Here is a 19,867-nt window from a genome sequence, read left to right on the forward strand (position 1 = left end):
TCGATCTCTCATGTTCCGAGGCCATGTCTGTACATGCTAGGCTCGTCAAGTCAACCTAAGTGTTTCACGTGTGTAAATCTGGCTTACACCCGTTGTATATGAACATTAGAATCCATCACACCCGATCATCACATGGTGCTTCGAAACAACGATCCTTCGCAACGGTGCACACTTAGGGGGAATACATTTCTTGAAATTTTAGCGAGGGATCATCTTATTTACTACCGTCGTTCTAAGCAAATAAGATGTAAGAACATGATAAACATCACATGCAAATCATAAATTGACATGATATGGCCAATATAATCTTGCGCCTTTGATCTCCATATTCGTGGCGCGACATGATCACCATTGTCACCGGCACGACACCATGATCTCCATCATCATGTTCTCCATCATCGTGTCTTCATGAAGTTGTCTCGCCAACTATTACTTCTACTACTATGGCTAACGGTTAGCAATAAAGTAAAGTAATCATATGGCGTTTTTGATTTACACGCAGGTCATACAATAAATTAAGACAACTCCTATGGCTCCTACCGGTTGTCATACTCATCGACATGCAAGTCGTGATTCCTATTACAAGAACATGATCAATCTCATACATCACATATATTTCATCACATCCTTTTGTCCATATCACATCACATAGCATACCTTGCAAAAGCAAGTTAGACGTCCTCTAATTGTTGTTGCAAGTTTTACGTGGCTGCTATGGGTTTCTAGCAAGAACATTTCTTACCTACGTAATAGCCACAACGGTGATATTCCAATTGCTATTTACCCTTCATAAGGACCCTATTCATCGAATCCGATCCGACTAAAGTGGGAGAGACACACACCTGCTAGCCACCTTATGCAACAAGTGCATGTCAGGCGGTGGAACCAGTCTCACGTAAGCGTACATGTAAAATCGGTCTGGGCCGCTTCATCCCATAATGCCGCCGAATCAATATAGGACTAGTAACGGTAAGCAAATTGACCAAATCATCGCCCACAACTACTTGTGTTCTACTCGTGCATAGAATCTATGCATAGACCTAGCTCATGATGTCACTGTTGGGGAACGTAGTAATAATTCAAAAAAATTCCTACGTGTCACCAAGATCAATCTAGGAGATTCTAGCAACGAGAGAGAGGGAGTGCATCTTCATACCCTTGAAGATCGCTAAGCAGAAGCATTGCAAGGAACACGGTTGATGGAGTCGTACTCGCGGCGATTCAAATCGTGGAAGATCTGATCCAAGCGTCGAACGAACGGCTCCTCCGCGTTCAACACACGTACAGCCCGGGGACGTCTCCTCCTTCTTGATCGAGAAAGGGAGGAGGATAAGTTGAGGGAGAGCTCCGGCAGCACGACGGCGTGGTGGCAGTGGAGCCCGTGGTTCTCCGGCAGAGCTTCGTTAAGCAGCACTGAGCAGGAGGAGGTGTAGGAGGGGGGAGGGCTGCGCCAGGGCAAGGGTTTCACGTGTCCCGCAGCCCTCTCACCCCCATCTATTTACATGGGGAAGGGGAGAGGGGGCCGCCCCCTTAGATGCATCTAAGGGGGGAGGCGGCGACCAATGGGGGAGGCTTGCCTCCCGAGTTGGTGGGAGGAACCCCCCACGCCCTAGGGTTCCCAACTCTAGGCGCCTTGGGCCTTTGGTGGAGGGCGCACCAGCCCACTAGGAGGCTGGTTCCCACCCACTTTCAGCCCACGTGGTTCTCCGGGACAGGTGGCCCCTACCGGTGGACCCCCGGTACCCATTCGGTGATCCCGGTACAATACCGATAAATCCCGAAACCTTTCTGGTGACTGGAACTGGATTTTTCCATATATAAATCTTCTCCTCCAGACTATTTCGGAACTCCTCATGATGTCCGGGATCTCATCCGGTACTCCGAACAACTTTCGATAACCACATACAATTCCCATTACAACTCCAGCGTCACCGAACCTTAAGTGTGTAGACATGACCGAGACACCTCTCCGGCCAATAACCAATAGCGGGATCTGGATACCCATATTGGCTCCCAGATGTTCCACGATGATCTCATCGGATGAACCACGATGTCGGGGATTCAATTAATCTTGTATACAATTCCCTTTGTCTATCGGTATGTTACTTGCCCGAGATTCGATCGTCGGTATCCCTATACCTTATTCAATCTCGTTGCCGGCAAGTCTCTTTACTCGTTTCGTAACACATGATCCCGTGACTAACTCCTTAGTCACATTGAGCTCATTATGATGATGTATTACCGAGTGGGCCCAGAGATACCTCTCCGTCACACGGAGTGACAAATCCCAGTCTCGATTCGTACCAACCCAAACACACTTTCGGAGATACCTGTAGTGCACCTTTATAGTCACCCAGTTACATTATGATGTTTGATACACCCAAAGCATTCCTACGGTATCCGGGAGTTGTACAATCTCATGGTCTAAGGAAATGATACTTGACATTAGAGGCTCACTGGGGACATGGTGTGGTCTATGTATTCACACATGTATTACGATTTTCGGTTAATACAATTATAGCATGAACAATAGACAATTATCATAAACAAGGAAATATAATAATAACCATCTTACTATTGCCTCTAGGGCATATTTCCAACACCTCCTCCCTAGGGGCATGCGAGTAGTGCTTTACTTCGAGAAAGCTAATACAATTTTACAGTAAGTACGTGAGTTCTTCATGACTAATGTGAATACATGGTAATACGCACTCTCAACTCCACATTTTGTAGCCTCTTCAGTACCGTGCATTGCCCATTCTCACCTCGAGGATCGGTGCAACTTTCGCCGGTTCATCCAAACCCCGGGACATGATATGCTCTGTTGCACATAAGCCTCATTATATCTTCATCAAAACAGCCACCATACCTACCTATCATGTCATTTCCATAGCCATTCCGAGATATATCGCCATGCAACTTCCACTGTCACATCATATGACCTGTACATCCATTGTCACATCGCTTCCTGATACTCGTGATCTGCGTTGGGTTTTTCGTGAAGAGGAACAAGTTATTGCAGCATAAAGTGGGTAAGTATTTCCCTCAGTTATGAAATCAAGGTTTATCGAACCAATAGGAATATCAACCACAACCGTCTTTAGCGGGTACACACAAAAGAACAAACAAGTTGCACCCAACGTGGACAAGAGAGACCCTCTTGTCTTGTTATTTGCAAGTAAGTGAGGTGTGTAGATAATTATAGATAGCAAAATAAAATAAAAACAAGTAAATAACAGGAAGGTAATGAAGATTTTATCAATATATTGTGAATAGACACGGGGGCCATAGATTTCCCTAATGACATCTCTCATGGAAAAATAGCATATGGTGGGGGTAAACAAATGGTTGTTGGTCAACTGACAAAAAAACGGATAGTTATGCGATATTCGCGGCAATGATCATGTGTATATAGGCATCACGTCCATAAACAAATAGGTCGACTCCTGCTTGCACCTATTACTATTACTTCACTTTAAGAGCGCTTCTATGCTTGTCTATCTACGTATTAAGTTCATGACGAACGAAGTAATGCATGAAGTAAGATGACATGATGTAGACAAAGTAAACTCAAACAATATGAATAAACCTTATCTTTTTATCCTTAGTAGTAGCAACACAAAGACACATCTTGATATGAGAACACGTTTGATGAATTGGAGAATTGATGGTTGGCTTAATGACTTGATAGTTTGTTATATTGAGAGAGAGATCTTCAAAAGTAATGATCTTGGTGAAATTAAGAAGTTTTTTGCCTCGGTCTTCTAGACGTCATTGAAAACTTCATTATCGGTATGTATTAGTTATTATATATATTAAAACATGCCTATATTTTCATTGTATTTGGTTTTTCATTTGTAATGTGTATTGACTCTTTCGATTTACATTAAAGATTTCTTTTCTTAAGACTTTGTGAGACTTTTTTTTTCGTCTTTCGCCTTTAAACCACGGACGTGTCCGGACGCATTTGAAGAGTCGGATTTATAAAGTTCAATTGTAGATGCTTTAAGATTCAGGGACGGAAAAAATCGCTTAAAATGAACATGTATGGCCCAAAGGAGTTGTGGCCGATGGAAGCTTTGCATCGCCTTCTTGCCGACATGCGGTATCCATCCACGGTAGAGCCCCTGCCAGTCCGAGACTGAAAGCGTAGTTCCATCCCATCCATCTTTTGCAAAATACTTCATTGATGTACCATTTTTCCTGTCCGTCAGTAGCATCTGACAGTCGGCACTCGGCACTCGGCACGTGCTCAATGGGTGCCACTTCGATACGTGAACATTTTATTTTTGAACGAGGGTGACCAGTGAACCGTGATTCTTCCAGGAAGGTCAGCACCGCATCCGAATCTCTCATTCTCTCGCAAAGGAAACAAGAAAAGAAAAGTCTGCAAGCATCATCGAAAGGGCAGCCCTGCGCAGCGCATATCCCATTCTGGAGCTACAAACGAACCTTTGATGCAAATCTACGCAGAAGGATACATACACCTATACAAAGAAGATATACACGGAACAGAAGGATCCTGAGAAGCGGTCGTGCTTTTCGGACGAGCGGCTCACCGAACCCCGCCGACTGATCGCATCGCCTAGACGCCTCCGTGGCACCGAACGCGACACCGCGAACCAACAGGTGGCGCTGGCACGGGAGCGGAGGGTCAAAGACGGGCACCACGTGACGGAGCCCTTTGCAACACGCAGGCGCGCGTCGTGGCCGCACGCAGCCTTTGCGTGTCCCTGGACAAAGCGCGCGTCCGCCATCCCGGCGCCGGACCCGAACGTCGACAGACGATGCCGCCAAAAGGCGAGCGCAGCCACCCGGCCATTTCTCCGTCCAGCCGGACTCGAACGACTCTCCCTCCACCTTGAAGAATCAGGCGGACGCCTAGCTTGATTTTAAGCTATTCTTTCTTCGCGTGCAAGTTGGCGATTTCCTTATTCATCCATCGCTTTTGATTATCCGTGTCATCGGTATTTTGCGAACAAATCGTCGCAATCTTTTATCTGCTTGATGAGATGGAGAATTCGTACTGTACTACTGTAATATCGAATTAAACAAGTATATTTGTCAATGCGCTGGGCATCCAGCAGTGCAACAATCAGAGGCCTGATCACGCTTCTCCTTGCTCGGCGTGGTTAGTCTCGAGATTACAAACAACAGAGTAGTTAACGAACCAGCACGTGCCACGCGAAACTCTACCGTGCCGCGTGTCCCGACGGTTTCCGAAAAGCGTGTTTTTCATTATTTTTCTTGATTCACAAGAATGCGTGTTTTTCTCGATAGCCTGTTCTTGTTTACTATTCCCTCCGTCCCATTACGTAAAACGTTTTCTGGCATTAAGGAGTAGTTGTCGAGTATTAATTTGCTATAAGCGGTATTGCAAGTGAGAATTGATTTCCCTGACAGGAGGAATACGGTAACGCGTCTGATTTGTAGTTATGTCAAATCGTCCTCAGCAAGTATAATTTATCATGGAAAATACTCCATGCCTAAAAATCCGAAGTTCGCTTGATATCTCTGTATAGGGTACATAAATCAGGTTATTATTTTTTACTTCTTTGTAGTATTAAATTAAGTTAAATCTGACTGGCCAATGCTGTGATCTCACAGTTCCAATTCATTTCCTAGGAAAGAAATTCATTTCCACCGAAAAAGAAGAAAAGGCCAGCTGCAAACTGATAATAGAACATATACTACTACGCAAACAGCTAGACAAAAAAGGCAATCATAATTCGCATCAACGGCAACAAGGCCCCACTTAAGATATTTTATTTTCGCAGTGAGGTACCATCCGTTAATAAGCTCAAACTCGAGGGCACATCCGTCATATCCGGCACCGCCTTCTTTCTTCTAGCGATCTCCTCCGTGGCTCCGTGCCTCTTCTTCCCCCTCGAAGACAAAAAGAGCCCCGAGAGGAGAGAAAAAAAAAAGCAGGACTCCACACCTGTGGGCTTCTACTACGAGTCCGGCAGTTTCTTCGCCTCCACGCGAAGGCGGAATCGCCCGCTCTCACGCCCCGAGAGAACCCCGAGCCGGAACACGCTCCCATCGCGTTGGCAGCGCCGTCGGCAGTCGCCGGCGACCGGCGGCGGCGGCGGAGATGTTGGAGGACCAGGTCGCCTTCCTGCTGCAGAAGTACCTCGGCAACTACGTCCGGGGGCTCAGCAAGGAGGCCCTCAAGATCAGCGTCTGGAGAGGTGAGGAGCCCCCCGCCCCGCTCCCGTTCCCCTGCCCCGTCCCCGCACTCGCTTCAATCCGCTCTGCTGGTTAGCTGTTTCAGTCCGATTGGTTCCTCGCGGGTGATCAGGGAAGCGCTCGCGGCTGATTTGGCTCGTTTCTCTCTTCGTCTGCGCGGCTTTGCTTGTTGCTGTGAGTAATGTTTCTAGTGACAGTGGTGGATTGCTATGGAACGGCTGTTGGCAGGCCGAACCTGAGCTTAGTTTGGTCCGCATGCTTCGTTTTTGGTTGTCGCGATTCGTTTTGGTAGGCGGCGTCTGGGCACTGTCTGTTGGTGTTGCGTGCTTGCTGTGAATGGTTGCAATGGGGATGGCATTGGTAGCGAGTTTGAGCTAGTTACTGCAGGTGGAAGTTATTTTTGGATGCTCCGGTGCAGTCACTTTGTTCCCCCTCTGATCGTACAACTCTTTATTCTTCATTTATTTTCTCACATTATATTTTGATTGCCGAGAGAATATTCATGCATCAAATACATTATGTTGTGGTATGCCAAAGCCAATTGGGTATTAGGATTTGATGGGCGTAATGGGTGGGCATTGGTTATATATGTCAGACTTCAGAGAGGATCCAACATTTGTTTTCATATTCTAAGTGTTTGTACTTGCAGTTGTAGTGTTTAGACATTGGACAGTGTTGTGATGGTTTACTGTATTTTGTAGAGCTTACTTGGTGGTAATTCACTGGTTGCATCAGCTAGAGCCTAGATGGTTAGTGCGAGCCTTTGCCTATGGGTAGATAGTGTGAATATGACACTGATGTTCCCGAACATATATACTCATGTCACTTGGTCAAATATCTCCATTAGTCACTCAAGGATAGCCCTTGAACTTACATGTTTGCAATAACAATGCATATGGCTGAACCCTGAAACCCCGGATAACATATATCCCTGAGATGCTGTATTTCATTTTGAAGCCAGTCGCTGTATTCTGACCATGCCTGTCCTATTCTGCTGATCCTCAAATCTGATTGTCTGGAACATGGTGATGGGATACACTCATCTGGACTCTGGGGGCGAAAAGAAGAGAAATATGCCCTTATGGTGGGTCATCCTATCATTGGCAGAGCTACAGGGTGGGTACCGGAGCTGGCTGCTGACGCTGAACCATGCCATGCTGTCTACCGACATCGGCGAGGCCCTGGATCCCATCCTTCAGCACACCGCATCCCCTTCTACATGCCCATGTCAGATGATTTTTGGGAGGAGAATGTGATATATGCATTTCCTGGTCCCCACTAGCGGAACTTGCTCTCTCGACCAACAATAGAGAGTCAGGAAGACAAAATATGAGTCAGGGGATTGTTCACTTAACTGATGTAGGTTATGTGCATAAAGTCAATGGAATTGATCCTCTATTATCAGTTTTGTTAAAAGTAGCAAAGTTTATGAGGCGGAGTGTACACAATCAAGTCATATAAAGGACTTATTACTAGTTATGAAAAAAAATCTTGTGATAGTTGGAAGGTGTGGAATTAACTGATGCTGTAGTGGAATTGGGCAATGGGTGTGTCTGCTGGGTCAAACATTTGCTTCAGTGGTTGCCATGTTGAAATGATTGTAAGCCAATACACATTCTCAGCACCTACGCGTGCACACGTGTTCTCCTTCTGCTTGCTATAGTTCATGTTCTGTTAATGATGTTGGCCATCTTCTACCTCATATGTTTTCTGCAATACTATTTCAGGCGATGTGGAACTCACAAACATGCAGTTGAAGCCTGAGGCACTCAATTCATTGAAGTTACCTGTGAAAGTCAAAGCTGGTTTCCTTGGTTCAGTTAAACTCAAGGTCTGTAGTGGCTACTTAGTTTAGCGGTTTAGCCACATCATTTTGCCTTAATCGTTGATGTCGTGATATTTTGTGATATGATCGAGTATGCTAAAGGATGATTCCATAAATGATTATTAGGTCCCTTGGAGCAGACTTGGCCAAGAGCCGGTTTTGGTTTATCTTGATCGTATTTTTATATTAGCTGAACCAGCAACAGATGTTGAAGGTTGCAGTGAGGATGCTGTCCAAGAGGTCAAACGAACTAGAGTTAGGGTGAGCAATTTGTGACATTAGTTAAGTTATTTTGGCAGCTGTTGCCTGAACTGTGTATTAGTGATCTACTGTTTATTGAAACAGGAGATGGAAATGAAATTATTGGAGAGCCAGCAACAACTGAACTCCGAACTGGTACGTGTTGGTACTTGGCCTTTGTATAATTGTGTGTATATCTGTGTACTGTGATGATGAATTACCTACATGGCTTGCATATTCAATCTAGCCATGTTTTTGCTGCTGCTGTGTGGGTTGGGACTTGGGAACGGACCATGTTAACATGATTATGCTTTATTTAATTTTTGACTCTTAACTTCTCATCATCCCTGAAGAATTCGTCATGGCTTGGGTCTTTCATTAGCACTGTGATTGGAAACATCAAGTTATCAATTGGCAATATTCACATCAGATATGAAGACATAGAGAGGTACTTAAATTTCTGTTTAGTGGATGTATCTTTCAGGGTGCATATAAGAATACCATGGATTTTTCTGTAGCAATCCAGGCCACCCTTTCGCAGCAGGTTTGGTACTTTCGAAGCTGTCAGCAGTTACTGTGGATGACCATGGGAAGGAAACTTTTGCCACTGGTGGAGATTTGGACCGAGTGAAGAAGGTATATTCTCCTAACTCACAACATTTTGGTTCAGTCATTAATACTGGTATACAAAGTAATACACAAAGTCTACTGTTTGCTTCTGCGAATCCAGACTTCCCTTTACCCATGGATTATTCTTTCCTAAAGGGAGGTCAGGACTGGAAACCACTTTCTATGGCTTCTAAATCGCAGAATAGAAAGCTATGGTGGACAATACTAGGTGTTAAAGATGAGCAATTCAAATTCCTAATTTTCTCATACTTCGTTGATTCTTTACACAAATAATTCTGCACGTCTAGAAGGGATAACGTGTTGATGTTAACAGAGAATGCATCCTTCAAGTTACAGAAAGATTGCATATTCCTCCCTCAGATTCATTTACTGGGCCTTCTTTTTTGCTTCTGATAGTTGTACTTATGATTCTTGCATTTTGATAGCTTATATATGATGGTTTTGCAGTCTGTTGAACTTGAGAGTCTGGCGCTGTATTTTGATTCTGATAGCAGTCCTTGGAGCGTGGATAAACCCTGGGAAGATTTACTGCCTTCAGAATGGAGTCAGGTAGCTTACAATTGTATTTGCTAATAAATATATGAAGGCCTTGAGGGTACAACTCTGCATGTAGGCAGTTGTCTATTTTACAATATCTAACTGGACAGCTACATGGTGAACCTTGAGGGCCAGATACTGTGCTGTACTGAGGCATTGGAGGATGGGTCTTGTGCAATTTCAATGGTTTTTCTAATAATTTTATTTCCGCTTGATGAATATTTACTGGTTCACAAAATGTGTTTCAGGTTTTTGAGTTCAGAAAGCAAGATAGTTCTAGTACTGCTTCAAAAGCTCACACTTACATATTAAGACCTATATCTGGCAAAGCAAAATATACAAAGGTACACATTGATGAAGCGAAGAGAAGCGGACAGGCATTGCAAAATGCTGCTGTTGATTTGGATGATGTTACTTTGTCTTTGTCGAAGGTTTCTACTCTCGGCCAACCAACCCCAGCTTTTTTTAAATGACAAAGCAGCAATGCTAATGGTAGACTGGTTTCTTCGATTCAGGATGGCTACAGGGACATCTTGAAGATGGCTGATAACTTCTCTTCTTTTAATCAACGGCTGAGATATGCTCATTACCGGCCATCTTTGCCAGTGAAGTCTGATCCGAAGTCTTGGTGGAAGTACGCATACAAAGTAGTGACTCATGATATGAAGAAGGCAAGGTATATGGGCTCTACATGCCTTCTGTGTGGCTTCCACTGTGTGTGGATTATGTGTTATTGTTTATCATGTATAGCCGTATAGGTATTCTATTTATCAGTTTATTGTTATGATATTCTCCTACATAACAAAAGATTATGTCTTTATTATGGAGGAACGGTCATTTATGTTTGGGTATTCTTCACAGGAATCCCTACATGCTTACTGAAATTTTGTTTTAATTGTGATGAGCATTCAGTGTGAGTCGATCAACGTACTGATAAAATTGCACTGCCGTGCACACAGTGAAACATATACGTGGAAATAAATTGAGCATTAACAAAGGAACCAAGCCACATCAGTTGCCAAATTGCCAATCGACCCTTATAATATTTTTAGAAATCAGGGATCCTTCCCTGGCTCCATTCTATTTAAATGAAAGTCCCAGTATGATGATTGATTTTAGGTATTACGACATTATAGTATTGTCCTTTAGATTACTCAATGGATAATTCTGTTTCGTGAAGCACCCTTCATAATTAATTGTATATGTTTGTTGTGGAGTTCGGCCTACTGACTATATGATGTAATATTACATGGTGTACTTTTTTGTACCTGATTTTCTCATTGGGTTCGTGTCGATATATCTCATTAATGCAGTGGAAGTCTATCTTGGGAGCAACTACTGAGAAATGCAAGACTTCGAAAGACATATGTATCTTTATATGCGTCCCTTCTGAAGTCTGACATGAGCCGTCCGGTTGTTGAAGATAATGAGGAGATTAAAAGCCTGGATCGTGAACTGGATATGGAAGTTATTCTGCAATGGAGGTAGTACGTTTGTTCTTTGAGACATCCTCTATGAAGACTATCTTGTAGATATTCACCGTTAAGGATTTGTTTCAGAAGTTCATAGTAATGTGGAAGGAGGTTTATCTGGATACTGATATGTTCCATTGGTCCTTCTCAAAATTACTTAATGTCTGACATGTAAACCTTATGTCACATGATATTGCTGTCTTGCATGCAACTGTTGCATAATATCTCCTTTTGTACGAGCTGTTCATTCCTTCCGAAGTTTTTCTTTTTTTGAAGACTTACCTGAACCATTGAACAATGCATGCACGGTTCTGATGTACAGTGAATAAGTTCTGAACCACTGAGGAGAACGAACCATAGAATCATCGAATGAACACTGCGTGATATGTCTTTTTTTCCCCATTGAATTTGAGCTATGTAGTTCCACTCCAATTGTTTCAACTGCAGGATGTCCTATGAGTTGCTCGTTGCTTGATATTTATCTTTTTTTCCTTTGTGAAGGATGCTGGCTCACAAGTTTGTAGAACAGTCAGCAGAAAGACAGCATGCTCAACAAAACAAGAAGCAGTCCTGGTGGTCATTTGGATGGTCTGTCTGATCTATGCAAACTCACATTCTCTGTATTGCACAATGTGTATTAATGACTTATTCTGCGTATAGGACTGGCTCTTCAAATGATGATGGAGACTCAAAGAGTTTCAGTGATGAAGATTGGGAAAGGTTAAATAGGATAATCGGGTACAAAGAAAATACGGAGTATATTCCTGCTCAACAAGATATGAAATTGATGCAGTTTTATTTTGAAATACGCATGAAACATAATGCATCAAGGCTTATCATTGATGGTTCAGAGTGCCTTGCTGATCTTTCATGTGAAGATTTCTGCTGTAACTTGAAAATGTATCCAGAGGCAAAAGTTTTTGATCTGAAGCTTGGTTCCTACAAACTTTTATCTCCATATGGCCTGCTTGCTGAGGTTTTACTACTTTGTTCTTCTAATTTTACCTTTTAGATATTCAAATCATTTTTGACTAAACGATGTCATTATATGTCTTACTAGAGTGCAAGTGTTGTTGATTCTCTTGTTGGTGTCTTTTCCTACAAACCGTTCGATGAGCAACTGGACTGGAGTTTTACAGCTAGGGCTTCTCCTTGTTATATAACTGTAAGTTATAGTTATCCTTTTAAAACCTCTGGTGTGCGCATGCTTGTTTTACCCTTTGATGATCATTGTTGCTGTTCCGGCAGTATTTGAAAGAGTCCATTGACCAAATCGTTGCCTTCTTCAAGAGTAGCCCTACAGTTAGCCAGACCCTTGCACTAGAGACTGCTGCTGCTGTACAGGTATATACTCATAATTAACTTGAAGCACGATGTGTTTATATGATAATATGATTGATTCTTCTGCATCTCTTTTATTGAGTAACCATATCTTTTGATTTGTGAAGATGACATTAGATGAAGTGAAACGCACTGCTCAACAGCAAATGACACGTGTTCTAAAAGATCAGTCCAGGTTGGTATGAATTATTTTACTACTGAAAGAACTAGTCTGCGGCGGGCACCAGAACAATACTATAGGATACCAATTTTTAAGGGATTGTGGGCTAAACAAGACCTCAGCAGTCTTCTCGGTAGGTGTCTAGTACATAGATCCTGCACAGGTGGGTATACCCTATTAAAAGTAGGGTGAGCAAACGATGGTAGGACCAAACAACTAAAACAGAATCGTTAGGACAAGACATTTGGTATTCCCAGGTTCACCCCCCCCCCCCCCCCTCCTCCTCGAGCGTTATGGATAAAAAGTCTTATGTCCTGCCTCCTTCTCTTTATTGTCTCGAGGAATTTTAGTGGTAGGTACTAATCTAGATGGGATTTAAACTAATAATGACGATGATGCTCCTCGAGTTCGATGTAGCAGTCGTGCGCCTTGAGCGGTAGGGTTTGGTTGTTGTGGCTTCAGCATAGCTAGTGTTTCACAGCGTTCTCTGGGTCTTTAAATATGTGCCTTGTCTTGGACATTAAGGCAAGATCTCCAAGTTCGGCTCATAGATGCCTCCGACCTAGGGATTGAGATCCTTAGTCGGTTGAACTTTGGATTCCTCGCGGTGCCTTCCTCATCCAATATGAGGCCTTGCCCTGTAAAACAGGGTACTGTTGTTCTAGAATATCCCTTGTACTCATGTAAGGATACGTTATATATCTTATACAGATGCCTTTTTTTAGATGTATTCTTGTATATTCATGGACAGGTCTCTCAGAATCCTATTTTTCATAGAGATGTCTCTTTATTTGCTTTACCAGTAATCGTTGTGAGTAATGACAAATGATTATTAGTAGCCATATAACTTAGTAATTAAATTTGGAGGCATAGCAACAAGGGGAGAGTGTCTTAACTACCTTCAGCCTGAAAGACAAGAATACCCAAAACGAGATTATATTATATTTTTCAGTACTATCAATTAAACCGATTTGGATTATCAAGGCATTGTTGATATACATTTCAATTACTTCCCATATTTATATATTTTTTCCAATGCTAAGTACTATTCTAAAAAGGTTAGCTGTATGTTCTTTGTATTGGTTTTTCTGAATGGCTATTGAATCCACATATATCTCTGCTAGGTTTTCACTGAATCTGGATATTGCTGCTCCTAAAATTACTGTTCCTACCAAGTTCCGCCCGGATGATGTACATGAGACTAAGCTTTTGCTTGATCTTGGAAACTTAATTCTCCGGACAGAGGTCATGTTTACTCTTTGAAGTAAGACTTCCATATCTACAAGTGGTTGAATTTATCTGTTGCTGATGTTTCTTGCCACTTCAGGAGATATGGGATTCGTACTCTTCAGAAGAGCAGGATATGTATTTGAATTTCAATTTGGTGCTCAATGATGTATCTGCGTTTCTGGTGGATGGTGATTACCACTGGAATGACACATCTAAAGAAGTCAATTTATTGCCAGTTATCGACAAGTGTGGAATTGCATTAAAGCTTCAGCAGGTGCACACTAGCCTCCGCCCCCAAAAAAGAGAGAAAGAATAAATAACAGTGCGTATAACTCATCCTTCTGTTACACAGATCCAGGTAGAAAGTTCACTATATCCTTCCACAAGACTGGCAGTACGGGTGCCTTCCTTGGGGTTTCATTTCTCTCCGGCACGCTATCATCGATTGATGGAGATTTTGAAGATTTTTCAAGACACCAATAGTGAGAATACCAGTTCAGACCTTGCACATTTGTGGGATCAGGCTGACTTTGAGGGATGGTCTTCTCTTCTTACATGGAAGGTTTGCCTTCTATTCTATAGAATTGTATACTCCCTCTATCGCTAAGAGATTAAAATAGAATCCATCTGTCACCAGTTGGCAGCTTTCTATATCTAATTGATAATGCCTACACCCCTTCGGCGTACTGTGCACCCTGCGACCAGTGACTTGTGTCTTATGTTCAAATTTTTCCCTAACATAATAACTAAAGCTGCAAACCCTCATTGTGCACATTATCTTTGCTCAGAATTTAATCATGTGTAATCCCAATTTTTAAATAATGGTGCCCACAGGGCAATTTCGAAGTACACAGTAGAAGATACTAAACTGGCTGCTGTCCCGCTCTTAATAAATATGATATTACTATTTCTAACAGTTCTCTATGACCTGTTATTAGGGTGTTGGAAACCGAGAAGCTGTTTGGCAACGAAGATACTTGCGCCTAGTGGGGCCATTTCTCTATGTATTTGAAAATCCAGAGTCTACAACATATAAGCAATGGTCCAGGTTGTGCACTTTCCCATACTTCTTATGCAAATTTTGATTTAGAGCTACTGTTAAAGTTGAGTTTTCTAGCTCGTAAGTGATTTTTGTTTTTGCTGAGATTTTTACGTCAGTAATAGGTCCCTTGATCCTTAGATATTTTGATTTCAATGTTGGTTGCTTCAAGACTTCTTGGTGATTCAGCCTTGTGATATCACATGGCTTAGTTTCTTCGATGTTTTCATAAAGGAGCTCAATCCTTTTTTTGTCTATGCCTATGATAGTGATAGTGATGTACTCCCTCCTTTCCGGTTTATAGGGCTTAAATCTGAAATCTCATCAACCAAGGTGGATTGTGAGTGGATGGCACTAGTTTTAACTAGCCAATGAAATATTTCTCAAATATTCGATTTTCGAAGCAATAAATGTCGCACCCTTCCTCTCATTGGACTTGCATGGTGCATGTAGAAAAAGCTGCATGCATAGCCACTAATTTCCTTTCTCTTATCTCTATGAATTAAATATGGCGTGAGACTCGAAGCACTTTAACTCATTTAGACTCAAAATAAGTCTAATGTATTGGAAATCTGAAATATTTGAGATGAGCCCTATAAACCGGAAAGGAGGGAGTACTCATGTAATTGACTTGTGATATTTTTATTTGTGTTATGTGCCTGGATATTTGTTTCGAGTTTAACTTATCATCTATTTGTGTTGCGGTGCAGTTTAAGTGGGAAGCAAGTTCATCAGGTTCCTACTGAGCTTACAAATGGTGTGCAAAATATCGTGGCACTGCACGACTCTGGTCAAGTCAATCCCAAGGAACGGTGTAGTAGCTGAGCTTATTATATTCAGTTCATTAGCTTCTAAAAGATTGTAATTGGGCATGTTACGAATGGTTTTCTGCACTTAGCAATGGCATGCCAGAATTAACACAACGAACAACTATAGTAATGAAGAGTCGTAGGCTCTCCTTGCAATCCCTTTTACATAACTGATGATTTCAATTGATTTTCCTGTACAGATTCTGGAAGATACTGGTGCTTTGATACTGTTGTTTGACAGCGAGGAAACAAGAAAAATATGGCAGAACCGCTTGCAGGGTGCTATATATCGTGCATCGGTACTCCCATTCCCTTTCCCTTCTTTTTTTGCATAGGTTTCCATTTTGTCTTCTAATGTTATCCAGATAATAACTAGCATACTTGCAGGGTTCTGCCACAGTTTCCAATTTTCCTGAAGCTGCTTTCACATCAGAAGCTCGCTCTTTCAAAGGCAGCCTTCCTGATGTTGTCAACATAGAAAAATTGTTTCTTGCTGGTATTCTTGATGAACTAAAGATCTGTTTTTCGTGTGGCTATGAGGTATTTCTTTCTTACCCAATTTTCTTTGTAATCTTGCTGCTGTTAATGATGTAACTTTTACTGTGTGTAGAGTAACCACAGGCTAAAAAAAGTACTACTGGCTAAGGAGAGCAGCTTGTTTGAATTTCGAGCAGTTGGTGGTCAGGTATGCCTGTCTCTTATGCACATGCAGTCCTTGATACGTGATTCATTTTACTTACCCAATTTTTGTGGGAAACAAATAGGTTGAACTCTCAATGAAGGGTGGCAACCTACTGATTGGAACTATTTTGCGGTCACTGGAAATTGAAGATCAGTATTTTTACCCAGGGAGTCCTGTACCAAGGTACTTGGCAAGGTCCTTCATCAACAGTATGCAAACCAAAGAAATCCCCACTCCTGCTCGAAAGAATAGTTCAGGAACTAAAGGCACCCCACTAAAGAAAAGTGACAGCGAGGAAAGTTTTTTTGAAGCATCAGATGATTTTGATGAATTTGGAACGCCTATGCTAAAAGAGAGGAGTATATCAGATTATTTTAGTTCCCAAGATGTTTTACCTATTGGCCTCCCTTCCTTGCAACCCCCTGCATTTAGTCGAATTCCTGGTTTATTACCAGACAGTGAGATTAAAATGGTTGGATTCACTTCCGAAGGAAGTGGTACTTCCGATAGTTTTGTGAAAGCTCAGATTGTTATATATGATCAGCAGTCTCTCCAGTACAACAACTTGGACACCAGGGTAAATATCTTAATATCTAAAAATTATTCAGTACTTAAGGCTTCAAGCATGTATGTAAACTGAGTGGGTTCCCAACTACAGTTTTGATATTTGACTTCTCCTTTTGTTACCAGGTGGTTGTAAGTGTTGCTACTCTAACCTTCTTTTGTCATCGGCCAACTGTCCTTGCAATCATGGAGTTTATGAATGCTATCAATCTTGCAAATGACCCTGATAGCGATAAAGATAGAAACACAGATGATATTAAGTCTGATAATGTGGTTGAGGAGCCTAAATCTGATCTGGAGTCAGAACCTGTCATAAAAAGGTTGCTGTCTAAAGGTAAAAGCAGAGTAGTTTTTCATCTTACATCAAGCATGGCAGAGGCACAAGTATTACTGATGAATGAAAATGGTGATCTACTTGCTACTTTGTCACAAAATAACCTCTCAACTGATATCAAGGTATGAGCATGTCTAGCTTATATGATAGATTTTGGTTTAGTTGACCTTGCATAACTGTAATTTGGTGTTATTTAAGGTGTTCACATCCTCATTCAGTATAAAGGCCGCACTTGGAAACCTCAAAATAAGTGATGATAGTCTTCGTAGCAACCATCCTTACTTTTGGGTCTGTGATATGCGAAATCCGGGAGGATCTTTTGTGGAGGTACTACCATGTTACTTGTTGTATTATTTGAGTCACTACTTGACTAGATATAGCTCTTAACTTCTACTCCCTCCGTTCCTAAATATAAGTCTTTTAAGAAATTCCATTAGGTGACTACATACGAAGCAAAATAAGTGAATCTATACTCTAAAATATGTCTATATACATTTGTATGTAGTTTTTTAATAGAATCGCTAGAAAGACTTATATTTAGGAACGGAGGGAGTATACTCCATGTCTTCCTATTCTTGAATAAGCATTTTTTCTGACTTGAGGAAGTAAGGTAATTTGTAAAACTTTGTGCAGATTGACTTCTGTTCATACAGTGTTGGTGACGAAGACTACTGTGGGTATGACTACAGTCTTGTAGGGAAGCTCTCCGAAGTTAGAATTGTTTATCTTAACCGTTTTGTTCAAGAGGTATGCTATTTAAAGCTCATCTATGTTCTCCTTTTGGTCTATGACCTAAAGGGTCCTCTCTTCTTTTCTTTATGTGTGCAGCTTACTGGTTATTTCATGGGACTCGTCCCTAAAAGTTCTGATGGTGTCGTAAAGTTAAAAGACAATGTAACTAACTCAGAGAAGTGGGTTAGCAAAACTGATATGGAAGGATCGCCTGCCCTCAAGTTGGATGTTTCTTTCAGTAGACCTATAATTGTTATGCCTCACGATACTAATAGTCACGAGTAAGGATATCTCTCTGTATATGAATGTTTTATGTTCACCTATCTTTGTTGCATTTAATAAACGAGTATTTATGGTTGCAGCTTTTTGGAGCTTGATGTCCTGTACATAACAATCCAAAATGAGTTCCAATGGATAGGTGGTGACAAGAATGAGATGGGGGCTGTCCACTTGGAAATTTTAACGGTTACAGTAAGATCACTGCACCTACATGTTTTTATTTGGACGGCCACCATAGGGGAAACATTTTATAATATCAGAAAAAAGGCATATACAAACAGGGATTAGCCTAGCCATTGCCCATCGAGAATCTTGGAGCAGAAACTTTTACATGTATGCTAATTTGGAGTTGCTCCATCAAATACAACTATTCAGCAACGTTTCATACTTGTTCCTCAAGTTTAAAGTAAAGGACAAAGAATAAAATGGAAGGGTGAAAATGAAACCACATGTTAAAGGTTTTGCTGTCTTCTCTTAGATCTGATGAGAACAAATTGTTTTCAAGCAAACCCCCTTTTTTTTGGAGTTGTGGAATGAGAGAATACTTTAGGGGATAGAGTACGATTTCCATCAGATTATTTGTTTATATTTCTGAGGTCTATATTTTTCGAGAAAACGCAAAAAGCCTTTCCGTTTCATTGCATTGAAAAGAAAGGGGGGGGGGGGGGGGTTACAACCTCCTAAGAGGCAATTACAGCATCGTTACAAGAGGATTAGTGAACATCCCAGGATGTGGGCAAGACTACCCTAAGCCCTTTGGCCCCGGCTCTCGCCCAACACCTGGTCTCATCTTTGATCCTGTCCAAGAGCTCATCGAGCGATGGGGAGATATGGTCAAAGACACACGCATTCCTATGTTTCCATATCATCCAGGGCACCAGAAGCGCGGCTGACCTCAGCGCCTTGTGAAGCGATGGTGGTGTGGCGTCCCTCGCCCTCATCCACCAGTCCTGGAGTGAGGCATCGTGCTCCGGCGACGGGGCCGTTAGGCGCAGCCAAGATAGGGTCTCGTGCCAAGCCTGCCTCGCGAAAGGGCAAGTGAGCAGCAAGTGCCTGATGGTCTCCAAGTGCCTGATGGTCTCCGGCTCTTGGTCGCATAGTAGGCAGCGGGTGTGATGGGGAAGGCCTCGGCGAGCGAGCCGTTTCGCGGTCCAGCAGTGGTCCATGTTGGCAAGCCAGTGGAAGAACTTTACCTTCGGCGGAGCCCATCCCTTCCAAATGAGCTGTCAGGAACGGCATGTCGACGATCCGTGGAAGGTGGCCCGGTAGCAGGACCTCGCCGAGTAGACACCATTGGCCGTCCATTTCCAAATGAGCTTGTCCGGCTCGGTGGACAGTATAGTGTGCGTCACGAGCTGCCATGTCCTCAGGTATTGGCCAATCTCTTGCAGGCCCACAACTCCGCGAATGTCCCGGGCCCAGGCGTTGCCGCAATGCCCTCCGCCACCGTCCGCGCTCTTCTTCTGTTCTTGGGGATGCATAGGTAGAGCAAGGGCGCGAGCTTGCGTATGGACTGACCGTGCAGCCAGCGATCTTCCCAGAATAGGGCTGTCTGGCCATCTCCAACCACCATGGAGGTGGAGGCGTAGAAGAGGCCACACTCCTCAGGTGAGAACTGCAGGTCGAGGCCTTGCCATGCACGGTCAACGTCCGTCCTCGATAGCCAAAGCCATCGGAGTCTGAGAGCAAGCCCCGTGCGCTCGAGGTCTCGGACTCCCAGCCCGCCATACGCGATCGGCCGGCAGACCGTGCGCCAGTTCACGTGGCAATGCCCTCCAAGCGCAACCTCGCGGCCAGCCCA

At 42.8% G+C, this 19,867-nt stretch overlaps 1 protein-coding gene across 2 annotated transcripts in view; it reads left to right on the plus strand.

The window, feature by feature from the left end:
• Positions 1-5,853: 5,853 nt before the first annotated feature.
• LOC123439026 overlaps positions 5,854-19,867 on the plus strand; it is a 47,445-nt gene continuing 33,431 nt past the window's right edge. Inside the window, exons 1-29 of one of the 2 annotated variants that reach the window (XM_045115822.1) lie at positions 5,854-6,194; positions 7,920-8,023; positions 8,144-8,278; positions 8,363-8,413; positions 8,611-8,705; positions 8,776-8,893; positions 9,335-9,436; positions 9,673-9,855; positions 9,940-10,100; positions 10,738-10,908; positions 11,398-11,484; positions 11,557-11,872; positions 11,957-12,061; positions 12,145-12,240; positions 12,345-12,412; positions 13,522-13,642; positions 13,725-13,901; positions 13,980-14,189; positions 14,566-14,675; positions 15,377-15,473; positions 15,676-15,774; positions 15,863-16,015; positions 16,086-16,160; positions 16,240-16,734; positions 16,848-17,177; positions 17,254-17,382; positions 17,689-17,802; positions 17,884-18,068; positions 18,150-18,258. In XM_045115822.1, coding sequence (XP_044971757.1) covers positions 6,098-6,194; positions 7,920-8,023; positions 8,144-8,278; positions 8,363-8,413; positions 8,611-8,705; positions 8,776-8,893; positions 9,335-9,436; positions 9,673-9,855; positions 9,940-10,100; positions 10,738-10,908; positions 11,398-11,484; positions 11,557-11,872; positions 11,957-12,061; positions 12,145-12,240; positions 12,345-12,412; positions 13,522-13,642; positions 13,725-13,901; positions 13,980-14,189; positions 14,566-14,675; positions 15,377-15,473; positions 15,676-15,774; positions 15,863-16,015; positions 16,086-16,160; positions 16,240-16,734; positions 16,848-17,177; positions 17,254-17,382; positions 17,689-17,802; positions 17,884-18,068; positions 18,150-18,258 — 4,293 coding nt within the window. In that variant the 5' untranslated portion in view covers positions 5,854-6,097. The remainder of the gene's footprint in view (positions 6,195-7,919; positions 8,024-8,143; positions 8,279-8,362; positions 8,414-8,610; positions 8,706-8,775; positions 8,894-9,334; positions 9,437-9,672; positions 9,856-9,939; positions 10,101-10,737; positions 10,909-11,397; positions 11,485-11,556; positions 11,873-11,956; positions 12,062-12,144; positions 12,241-12,344; positions 12,413-13,521; positions 13,643-13,724; positions 13,902-13,979; positions 14,190-14,565; positions 14,676-15,376; positions 15,474-15,675; positions 15,775-15,862; positions 16,016-16,085; positions 16,161-16,239; positions 16,735-16,847; positions 17,178-17,253; positions 17,383-17,688; positions 17,803-17,883; positions 18,069-18,149; positions 18,259-19,867) is intronic. The other variant, XM_045115821.1, reaches the window with a different exon arrangement.

This window comes from Hordeum vulgare, chromosome 1H (genome assembly GCF_904849725.1).
Source record: "Hordeum vulgare subsp. vulgare chromosome 1H, MorexV3_pseudomolecules_assembly, whole genome shotgun sequence".
Lineage (NCBI taxonomy): Eukaryota > Viridiplantae > Streptophyta > Magnoliopsida > Poales > Poaceae > Hordeum > Hordeum vulgare.